Source organism: Hemiscyllium ocellatum, chromosome 43, assembly GCF_020745735.1.
Source record: "Hemiscyllium ocellatum isolate sHemOce1 chromosome 43, sHemOce1.pat.X.cur, whole genome shotgun sequence".
NCBI classification, from domain to species: Eukaryota; Metazoa; Chordata; class Chondrichthyes; order Orectolobiformes; family Hemiscylliidae; genus Hemiscyllium; species Hemiscyllium ocellatum.
The window spans coordinates 18,014,534-18,026,211 of NC_083443.1; the positions used below are offsets into that span (position 1 = coordinate 18,014,534).

Below are 11,678 nucleotides of genomic sequence, written 5' to 3' on the forward strand. Positions count from 1 at the left end.
TATTCCCTTCATAATTTTGTGTTTCTGTAAGATACCCCCTTATTCTTAGAAATTCCAATGAATGTAATCCCAGTCTACTCCATCTTAAGCTGTAAGGAGAGAGGTCAAGACAAAGTGAAGGTTCAAGAAGGAAATCTGGGACACAGACATATGAGGAAACAAACACTAATGGTGGAGCACTTAAAACTGGGTCTAGATTTGCAAAGATGTCAGGCGATTTGAAAGGCTGGAGGAGGGAATATAGATAGGGAAGGGTGAGGTAGTGCAAAGGGATTTGGAAATAAGGATGAAATGTTGAGGTGGTATAAGATGTTGGTGAGGCCTCTTCTGGAGTATTGTGTCTAGTTTTGATCGCCCTGTTGTGGGAAGGATATTATTAAGCTGGAGAGGGTTCTGAAAATATTTACCAGGATGTTGCTGGAAATGGAGGGTTTGAGATATAAAAATAGACTGGAAAGGCTGGGGCTTGCAGGAGGTTGAGGGGTGACCTTATAAAGGTTTATAAAATCGTGGGAGATATAGATAAGGTGAATGATAGGTAATTTTCCCTTGGGTGGGGGATTTTAAGGAACATGTTTTAAGGTGAGAGGAGAAAAATTTTTAAAAAGACATGAGGAGCAATTTTTTTTTACACAGCGAGTGGTTCGTGTGTGGAATGAGCTGCCAGAGGAAATCATGCATGCAGGACAGTTACATTTAAAGGTCATTTGGATAATTCATGAGTAGGAAATATTTGGAGGGATATGGGCCAAGGGCAGACAGATGGGACTAGTTTGGGATTATGGTTGGCATGGACTGGTTAGATGAAAGAGTCTGTTTCTGTGCAGCATGACTCTGACTTTATGAAATCAAGACATTTCCTGACAAGAGGTAGGAGTTAGGACTGAGGAAGCAGGGATTTGGATTTGTCAGCTTCTCTCCCATCGCATTTCATGGCAGCAGCAGCATTCACTCTAATCATCTGCCAGTCACAGGAATGGCGCCGAGCCTGAAGGAGATTTTGACACAAAGTTATTAACCACTTGTACTAAAAACTTCCCAGTGTTAAACGTTTTCTTTCATGATCGACACTCTGTCTTGTACACAAACTATCGTAGTGCTGGCAGGCTTCCAGCCTGTTTGTAGTTCTCTGCCTCATATCCGTCTGCTTCACGCGTGTGACCAGCACCCAGAAGTATCAGTGTTCCGCCAAATAAAGAATAAAGTGTTAGCACAGGGCAGAACAGGGGAAGTTCAGATTGCTGCCAGAGCTGAAACAGCCAATATTCCTCGAGAGCTCTGTGGATTCAGGCAAACTTAACACTTTTTAAGGATTTTAAAAAAAGCAGAGTACATAATAAAAATTACTGATCTCTGAAGGTTTCTTCGGTGAATGAGCAAATCACCACCAGATTAATCTGCTCCTCCTCCTCCCTACTTTATACCCATCACCCTGTCCAGTCTCTTTGCTTCCCTGCTAATTTATGATGGATTTGCTCCAATATGTTTCTCTGACTATAATTTACCTGAGCAGTCAGTAATTATCAATAAAGGTAAGATGAGAATGGCATTGTAATACCCCTGACATCAGCAAATGTACATTCTCAGAAGCAGTGGGTTCTGGCTGAGCCCTGGCTGGATGCTCTTGCCTGGTGGCGTGGAGCCCACAGAGACTTTAAATAAGAGAAACTAGCTCAGAGCAAACCAGTGATCTGTTCATCTCAATATCTCCAAACAATTCAGATCTTCCTCGTGACTGAGTCTCAGGCACATAGAGTCAAACAACATGGAACAAACAGGTCCAACTAGTCCACGCCGACATGTTCCCACCTGCCTGCGTTCGGCCCATATCCCACCAAACCTTGCCTATTCATGTACTTATTCAAATCTCTTTTGTAGATGGCAGTGGAAACTTTCCCTCACTAGCTGCCTGAAGAAGGAGCAGAGGCTCTGAAAGATTGTGGTTACAAACAACCTTATTGGACTATGACCTGGTGTCGTGTGATTTTTGACTGAGTATGGCAACCGGGCATCCTGGAGGTGACCATTATCCAACAAACTCTGCAGGTAATATCAGCCTTTGTTTGACTTTTTGACTGTATGTGAGGACCGGTGATCAGGCCAGTGTTTGTTGTCCTTAACTTAAACAATTTAAGCAGTGTTGGCTTACGAAGCCTTTTCAGAGGTCACTTATGATCAGTCAACTGCATTGCTGTGAGCCTGGAGTTACATGTAGACCAGATCAGATACAAATAGAAGATTTCCTTTCCTTAAAATTCATTAGTGAATCAGGTAGTGTTTTATAATTTCATGGTCATATTACAGAGATTGAATTTCAATTCCAGATTTTGACATTTTCAATCAATCTGTTCAATTTGTTCTGACATATCTCTGGGTCTTGAAGCCAGGGTTCATGACCCAGAGGTGTGAACATCACCACTTCTGCACAAGACCCCTCAATGTTAAATTTGAAAGAGTTCAGAAAAGGTTTACAAGGACATTGCCAGAGTTGGAGGGTTTGAGTGATAGGGAGAGACTGAATAGGCTGGGGCTATTTTCCCTGGAATGTCAGAGGCCGAGGAGGTTCATAAAATCATGAGGGGCATGGATAGAAGAAATAGACAAGGTCTTTTCCCCAGGATGGGGTAGTCCACAATTAGAGAGTATAGGTTTAAGGTGAGACGGGAAAGATTTAAAAAGAACCTGAGGGGTAGCTTTTTCACACAGAGGGTGGTGCGTGTCTGGAATGAGTTGCCAGAGGAAGTAGTGGAGGCTGGTACAACTACATTTAAAAGGCATCTGGATGGGTATATGAATAGGAAGGGTTTAGAGGGATATGGGCCAAATGCTGGCAAATGGGATGTGATTAATGTAGGATATCTGGTCGGTGTGGACAAATTGGACCAAAGGGTTTGTTTTGGCACTGTACATCTCTATGACTCTGAACAGATGTAGTTCACTAAGTTCAAATGCTACTAGCTGGCGTGATGGCCCCAGAGCCATCACCAATATACTCTCATCTCCCCACATCGGGATGGCTGAGGGCAGGAGATGTTACCTCCAGACAGCACACTATCAAACCAGCCAGGAGCAGGAAGAGTCATGACAAAACAGAACATTGAGAACATCTTTTACTTAAAGAGAGCTGCAATCAAGATGGATGTAAATGTAAAATACCAGATCTGAAGAACTCACATGATTTGCAGGGGGCAGTTTGGAATCGGCAGAATCATCAGTTTCTGAATGCTGTTTGGGCTCAGTCGAGTTGTGCCTCCTCTGCACTTGCATCTGTTAATTATTGACGATGGCTTTTCTGGGGAGTCAGAAAACAAGAGTGAGAGGGAAAAAGACAATGCTAGTGAAAGAATGGGCACGAACGCTGTTCTAAAACATGACATTTACAATTCTGGTACAAATGATGTGGAGTGGATACCTTCCCCTTCCATCTATTATAAACCTCATATGCACTTCAGGACCAACGCACTCTCTTCATGGCCAGACTAGTGCATTATATCAAAAGCACTTTCTTGATTGTGCCTGATTCCATCAAGAACAAGTAACATCTCTCCTGATGTCCAGAATATACAGTGAACTCAAGGTTAACTTCAAACACTTATTTCAATTCATAGTGCGATTAAACACTGTGATAAAATGTTATTTGCTCCACCTTTTTTGATGTAAAGCTAAATCGAAGATTTTAACCAGCAGTTTGTGATGTGGAAATTTTATTGAATGAATTTAGAGGACATTATAAAGAAACACATAATAATTTTAAGAAATATATAACATTGTGCACTAATAATAATGAAAGAAAAACAAATGTAATGAATCATTTCAATAATTGTTATGATAGCTTTAAAGTAAGTTGGATATTATTTTTAAAATGAGAAAGCGCTTCCTTTCTATACAATGGTGAGGTATTTTCAAAATATTATCTAACATACAGGACAGCTTTTAAGAAGGAATATCTACTGATTGCAGAGTTATTTTAACCCAGCCCTCCCTTTCCTCGGAATTGGATACCACACACGCCTTTTCTGTGAATTGGGAAACATTTCACATCCTCAAGTTATGTCAAAGCATTATACCACCTATGAATAACTGAAGTGCAGCAACTCTTGTTATACAGAAAAAGGCGGCAAACCTTCAAAACAAGGAGTTCACTCCCCACATAGTTCAGCCTGTCTTTTCACTGAGTTCTCACATGAAGTTATCACTGAGGTTCTCATGTGCTTTTTGCTGATGAGGAGATGCCCCCTCTTTCCAGAGACCGTGAGCTTGTTGCTGATTACCAATTGTTAACTAATCTGATCGACCACATTGTAATCACACTGTCCATGGTTGTCAAGTTCTGGACTGGAGCCTCTAGTTCAGAGGCAGGGGCATTACCAATTGTGCCATATCACCTCCCACAGTCAATTTATGCACTGCAAGATCCCACAAACAACAAATCAGATGAACAGCCAGTTAAACTTTTAATAATGGTAGTTAAAGTTCAGAAGGAGTTGTCACAGGATATCAAAGCACTTGCTTCCAGTCTTTTTCTCATTTATTCTCAGCATTGACTGGACAGTCCACATTTATTGTCTGAAGGGCATTAAGTATCATCTACATTGCTGTGTGTCTGGAGTTACATCTCAGCCAGAGCAGATAAAGACAATAGATTTCCTTCCCTCAAGGGCATTAATGAACTAGGTGGTTTTTACAACAAGTGATAGTGTCCACATGGTCACCAATAGGCTAGCTCTTCATTCCAATTGTTTATTTAATTCAAATTACACTAGCTGCCATTCAAACCCATGCCCGTTCAGCATTAATCCAGTTACTGGGTTACTAATCCAGTGACATGCAACCCCACCTCCCCTCATTGCCTTAAAGATGTTAGTGAGGCACCTTCTTGAAACTCTGCATTCAATGTGGAGTAGGCACACTCACTGTCCTGTTAGGCACTTCCAAGTTTTAGACCTAATGGCAGCAATGGAACAATGACACAGTTCTAACTCAAAAGTGTTGAGTGATTTGGAGGAGAGCATGAGATTTTCCTGTACCTTCTGCCTCAACCCCTGCCCATGGAAACTATAGTCACTGGAGGTTTGAATGTGTTGTAAGTGGACATTAGTGATCAGTTCAATCACCAGTTGATTCATTCTGCTTGCTCCATGTTGCTGTGCAGTTCCCATTCTATAACGACCACCCGATGGGCTCTTATTTAAACAGAGAAACCTCGGAATTAATCTTATCTTAGGTCCTAACCTTGATACTGGAAAAGGGAGACATGGCAGCTGGAGGATCATTTGCATGTTGCTAATCAACATGCTAGCTTTGGTGTTTTGCCAGGTCAACTTCCAAAGAGCTTTTGGCAATCCATCAATATCTCCAACAGGAGCTAAACATTTGGAGTATATTGTGAAAAGCTTATGTGAGAGAACAACGCAATGTTACTTTGCCTTCGTATATGAGATACAGATGGATGAGGAAGGGATGCTACCATTACTCAAAGATAAAGTTCACCCCAACAATTGGAATTCAATATGCTGTTGAAAGTAATTATAGCTGAATTTTTCATGATCTGCCATAATGCTTTAAATCACTGCTCATTATCAGTTGCGAACCAAGTTTAAATTACCCTAGGGATTAGGTTGCAGGTCAGTCCTGAGTGATTGTGTTAAGGGTTTGGTTTGTAAATTTTCTGGCAGTCCTTGTACGCTCCCCTGGAAAGGAGCCCAGAGACTAAAATCAAACCCTAATTTATCACCGTCTCTTTTCAGAGGCCCAACTTTAAGCAGTAAACATTTCATCTTAATGGAACATGAAATGTACATAAATGCGCAAATACAATGTAGTAACAGTTAACCCTTTATGCAGCAGTCCTTCACCTGTGTGACCATCTTTGCCACATCATTATTCCAACTCAGAGTGTCCAATTTGTATATATTCATGGCCTAGCAAAGAATTCCTGAGTATTCTGCTGGTCACTGATGGTGTTCATTTGTACCATTGTCTCCAGGCAGACTGCAAAGAATTAATATTAAGCATTTGCATAGCTTACATGACAAATATTGGCAATAAATGTCATAAAATTATAAGTTTCCTTTTGTTCTCCTTAAGCCACACACAGCCTTGGCAAGTTTGCAGGACATCTGGGTTCCAAACAAGATTCATGATGCTCCAAAGAATTATTTCTCACACATTTTTAAGATTGCATGTGACATAAGACAGAATAAACTAAATATTATGAGCCCAGAGAAGATTTTTGAAATTGCAGTATTCTTTCAGTAAGATTTTATAATATTCCTCATGATAACAATATGTTGATAATAAAACACTTCAGGAGAATCAATTATTATACAGTTGGCATAATGGACACTAACAGTAAGGATTCCTGGTGTTGGAAATCAGTGAGGAGTGTCAGTCTGCTTCAGTGTGATCCCAGGGAATTACAGGTCAATCCAATCTTAACATCATCTGATCTTTCCCACACATGTGTTTTTTTCCGAATGGTGATCAAGAACAGATATTCAGACACTGCCATCAGCCGCCCTGATGGTGAAGGTCGATTGAATCCAAGACCCTGAGGGCTCAATCACGCGAACTGAACCAATGCGAAGGATGATCGATCTATTCTTTAACACAACTTTTTTTTTGTGTAAACATGCAATTTGAGTGTTTGCAGTTAAATTGGACTTTGCCATGTTAGGAAGGAGTGAAACAGATGCAGATATCTGATGTATAGAAGCACGAGTGCTCTGAAGACAGGTGGACAGAATTTCCTCAGATTCACACTGTACCTCCTTATGGCAGCAATTCAAAGTGAGCTCTTGTGAAAGACGTTGGTGTTATATATGCCCTGATGTTATATATGGACTTCAAGTCAGTATGTGATATATAAAGGAGAAAGTGAGGTCTGCAGATGCTGGAGATCAGAGCTAAAAATGTGTTGCTGGAAAAGCACAGCAGATCAGGCAGCATCCAAGGAGCAGGAGAATCGACGTTTCGGGCATAAGCCCTTCTTCAGGAATGTGATATATAAACTACTGCACTTTCAGAGAGACTCAATATCTGTTTCATTATGGGATAGATTGGTTCCTGACCTTAAATCACTATAACTAATTGGTTGTACAAGATAAAAGAAGGACCACATATTGCCAGCTCATTGCATTTGTCATGTCCATATCAGCATCAATCTATTTAAATTTTGAAAGAATTTCGGTCACATTCTCACAATGTGCGAAAACAGTTTATAGCCCTTTCCTATGACCTTCTTCTCTACCTCTCTGTTTCAGAAGTTGATGATGTTAGCCCAACATTATCTCATTAAAGTGCTTTGCATCGAGGAGAGTGGGATAATTGATGTGCATAGTCTGAAGGTGCAGCCTTTCCCGTTGTTCATATTCTCTTTAAAACAATGTCTTAATATTTTAATAACAGGTCAACTTAACCAGGTATTATGATACTGAGCCAGTGGTGCTATCAGCTGTGTGCATAACTGAAATATGGAAGGGGAAAAATAATTGGCCATGAGGATGATTCATTGATCTTTGTTGGGAATGTGTCTCTACACTGCAAGCTTCTCTCAGATCTAATGTCTTCCCATGGTGTCATAGCTTGCTGACCCACATTGTGCAGTCTTCTACAGCGAAGATGGCACTTTGCTGAGATATTGGAGTGCTGCCTGACAGGTAGGTCATCACCTTCAGGACTAAATGGATAAAGGATCAGAAGGAGCAGGAAAGAATTATCTTGAACAATACAGAGGGAGAATTCTGAGGTGAGACATATATCAGAAATACAGCAGAGTCAACTAGAAATATTTGCTTGCTTTCTCTCCATGGATGCTGTCTGACTCGCTGTGATCTCTAGCATTTTTGTTTTCAGCACAGGTTCCAGCATTTGTTCCTATCAGAAATACTTCCTGCCTTTCAACACATTTGGAGTGGCTGAGGAAATTTAGTTCTGTTCTTCATTGCAGTGGAAACCTTGGGTTTTGCTTTTTTCTCTCTCTTTTGAAAGCATGTTGGGCTTTTGCAATTGTCTGAAAACTTATGTTTGCAAATATATTGTCCATTGCAAGTGGCATTGTAAACACAAAGTTCTAAGAAAGGATTGCATAAGAGTATGGGAACTGCTGTAGGTAGTTAATTCATTTTTAAAATTCATCCGAGACCTCTGACAGAGGTTGCCTGATGTGATACCCTCAAACATGTATGGTGCATAACAACTTGAACAGCACTATCCTCAGATTTTTCAATGCTGCAAATTCTACATTACAATGACTAGGAATCCAAGTGAAAAAACAAGAGGCATTTTCTTGGCTCTGTGTTATTCTCAATCACCTGATTTTTATGAATTTGGGAAATCTCAATGATTGGAATCCATACATGTAAATTTGATCCACTGAATTTTCATTCCACTGGCTTATGAGAAGGAAAATCTAGCAGGTTTACAGATGCTAACTTCAAATTGGACAACTTTCCAAATATTCACTGAGCCCTGGAAATCCCATGCATCCAAAACCGGGAGAGTTTTCCTCATAAATTCAGTTTTCTCGTAACCTGTCAAGTTCAAACAGCTGAATGAATTAACTGCCTCAGTACTTGGATATGCTCAGGAGGAGTCAGTCTATTCAAAACTTGAATCTTCCAAGGTGGAGGGAAGAGCAGTTAGTGTCAAAGAGAGAGAGAGAGAGTCTTGGGCTGATATTTCTCTAGAAGGAGACAGATGAGCAGAACAGCAAACAACATTAGCAGACAATGTTCACAGCACACAGTGCAGGTAGACTCGGATATAGCGAGACACCCAGCTCACCTGGGCACAACTTTGAGAGTCCAGATGGCCGTCCATTGTTCTGTTTAGTCAGAGACTTGAAACCATCTCAAAATTGCAAGCAACAAGAACGACTAACATGTCAAGTGACAATGATGCATTTCACACAAGGGGGATAATCTCTCAGTAGCTGCATGCAGCTTGCCAGAATCAATTTTAGAAGCTGCCTCTAAAATTTATAGAGTTGTTAACTTGCACATAATGATTTGACACATTAAAAAGAAGCTTGATGTGAAATGATATTGACCTCTTTCGACTCAAATTTATTTGCTACTTGTACAAAGACTTGCTGATGTAACTATTTACAGGTCTCTGCCTACCTCTCAGGGGTCATTTTATGAGGTTGTTGCTTGTTGTCAATACAAATTGCAACCTTGGGCTGAGACGCTGGGGTGGACTCATGAAATTGTCCATTATCACTAAAGGGACTAACAAATCATAGCTAAAGTTTGGAAAAAGTGTTGAACTTTAAATTGCTTCTCAGCTCATGGCAACCTTCATGTCAGTTTTAACTGAAGATGAGTTGACTACTTGTTTGTTTATTTTTAAAAAGATGGAAAAGATCTTAAATAGGCGAAACCTCTTTTGAGGATAGTGATCCAATAAAGAGATTAGTCTGAAAAGGGGCAGTGTGGAGGCAGTATGCAGAAGATATGCTTCATTGCCACCCAATTTGATGTCTCACACCACTGCAAATGGTTAGACAATCCCTGTGTCTATGGCATTGCCGTAATGGCCAAGATGTGTAATTAAAATACACTTTAGGAACAAACTGTTCTGAAGATTATTCAGCTGGAAGAGAATCTTTACTTCAACAGCCATAAATGGTTTTATTGTAAATAAAAAAACACTTTATCTCTAACTGTGATTACTGTCCATTAGCTCAGGCTTGCAATTTGCTATAACGTAATTCAAATGGCAGATAATTATTAAAGCATAGGGTTTTTTTTAAAAGTTGGGGTACAATTTTATTTAAAAGTCCAAAATGTAACAAGAACTAAATTATCTTTGTGTGATGATAATTTAACATGTCATTCAGAGAATGCAGTGAAGTCTAGAATATTAGAGCTTGAATAAATATCAAGCATTATCTAAACGTGGATGTGAAATGGATCTGTACCCCCTTTTCTGCAGCTTATTAACTTCATGAAAGGCTAAAGAGCAAAGTCAGACCCACGGCAGAGTTGTCAGTTTTTTTGGAAAATACCTTCATTCCTGACGGTTGCAAGCTGAACTAAACCTGTGTGCACACACAATAAAGTGCAAGAAATGCAGAAACAACATTGCAATAAGAAGCTTCATTCTTTTTTTTGTTTTGGTGTCATTTCAAAGCTATCCATTTGTTTCTCATTAACAGCTTCTTTTTACAATAAAACACATTTTTTGATCCACTCTCCAGATAATACTGAGCAGAAATGTGTTATGAAGAGCTGAAAGTTAGGTTCTTGCTGTAATATACATGTCAACAGTTAAGTAAGTAATTGTCACTTACCCCAAGACCAGTTGATGCAGGTTATCCCGATCAGAAGGGCAATTAACATGGAACTTCTCCCATTCATGTTGGGTGTTTGGAGAGGTTTGCACAGCACAACCAGCACAGATTCAGAGATCCCAAATTCAAATTATTTCCAGCTAAATGTAACTCCGCAGTTGGAAAGAGTCCACCCCCGTCCCAACTTTTTATTGGTTGAAGAGGGAATACCCAGGATGGTAGTTTATCACAATCTGGCAAGGTGATTAAAACTGCACTTCTTTCCCAATAACTGGAATAGATTCAGCTCCAGTCAAATAAGGCTGAAGAAATGTCAGGCTGGACAATGTCCTGTGATAATCTGATAGGTTGGTCCCCTTTTTAGCTGCACTCATCCACAAAAGAACCTTGGCAGTCTATGCATTCGAGTGAAGAAGAGCAGTAGTTCACGTCCAATCTGTGTCTTCAGGCTCGGGATAAATCCATTTATTATATTCCCAAATGATGAGGAATTCAGACATATCACTCTATCAGGCCTACTCTGGACTCAGCACTGGTATGTACTGCGGACCAGATAGCAGGGTTACTACAAAGGACAGATACCATATCTCTGCTGCTATTGAAGGTGTTATCTATCAGACATCAGTGCATGAAGGAAGAAAGTAGATTCTATTGTTGGAGAAAGCAGCCCGGTCAAATTAAATAAACTTTCCTCTCCAGCAGCTATAGGTTTTCCTTCAGTTTTGCAAGCATTTAAAAAGCAAAGTTAATTCATTTTAATCCATTCAAATGGCGAGAAAGTATCCAAGGATCTGCATGTAGCACAGAGACACTGGCTGATAATAGTGTTCATATAACAAGCTATAACTGTCCACTTAAATGAAGATTAACTGATTGCTTCCATTATATAAGTATAACTGCTCATTTCAGATATTAATCAAAATTTTATTTGCGTCATTGTTTTGAAAACAGCCCTTCTCTTTTAAATGTTGTCCTTCAACTGGCAGAGGAGGTTACCCTGACTGATTAGGCTGGGCCACCTCCAAGTCCAGGGGTCCAGGCGATCAAATAGGTTAACAAACTCAACCCGGATGTTACATCCTCCCTCTGGTTAGGCACTGAAGACTCAGCAAAACAAATCAAATTATGCAACCCCACCAAACATAAATCACGGTCAACAGGAACCAGGGGGCTGGTGAAATGGAAAGGTTCCCTTGAGGCAATGAAGATTTGCCTTGAAATGCGATTAATCCAAATCACTGTCCGTTTCTGTCTGATTGTGTTAATGCGATTCAACTCAGGATGTTTTCCCACACTATAGGTGCCGTATAAATGCACATTGCTTTGAGGTTAAACTGTGAGAGCTGCTCGATCTATGTTCCCTTGAATATAGAATTTTTTAAAA

At 40.1% G+C, this 11,678-nt stretch overlaps 1 protein-coding gene across 1 annotated transcript in view; it reads right to left on the reverse strand.

Moving 5' to 3' along the window:
* LOC132834996 (stromal cell-derived factor 1-like) overlaps window positions 1–10,429 on the reverse strand; it is a 33,607-nt gene extending 23,178 nt beyond the window's left edge. The window contains exons 1-2 of the mRNA XM_060854216.1: window positions 10,295–10,429; window positions 3,175–3,292 (exon numbers count right to left, since the gene is read on the reverse strand). Coding sequence (XP_060710199.1) covers window positions 3,175–3,292; window positions 10,295–10,361 — 185 coding nt within the window. The 5' untranslated portion in view covers window positions 10,362–10,429. The remainder of the gene's footprint in view (window positions 1–3,174; window positions 3,293–10,294) is intronic.
* Between the last annotated feature and the right edge of the window lie 1,249 nt (window positions 10,430–11,678).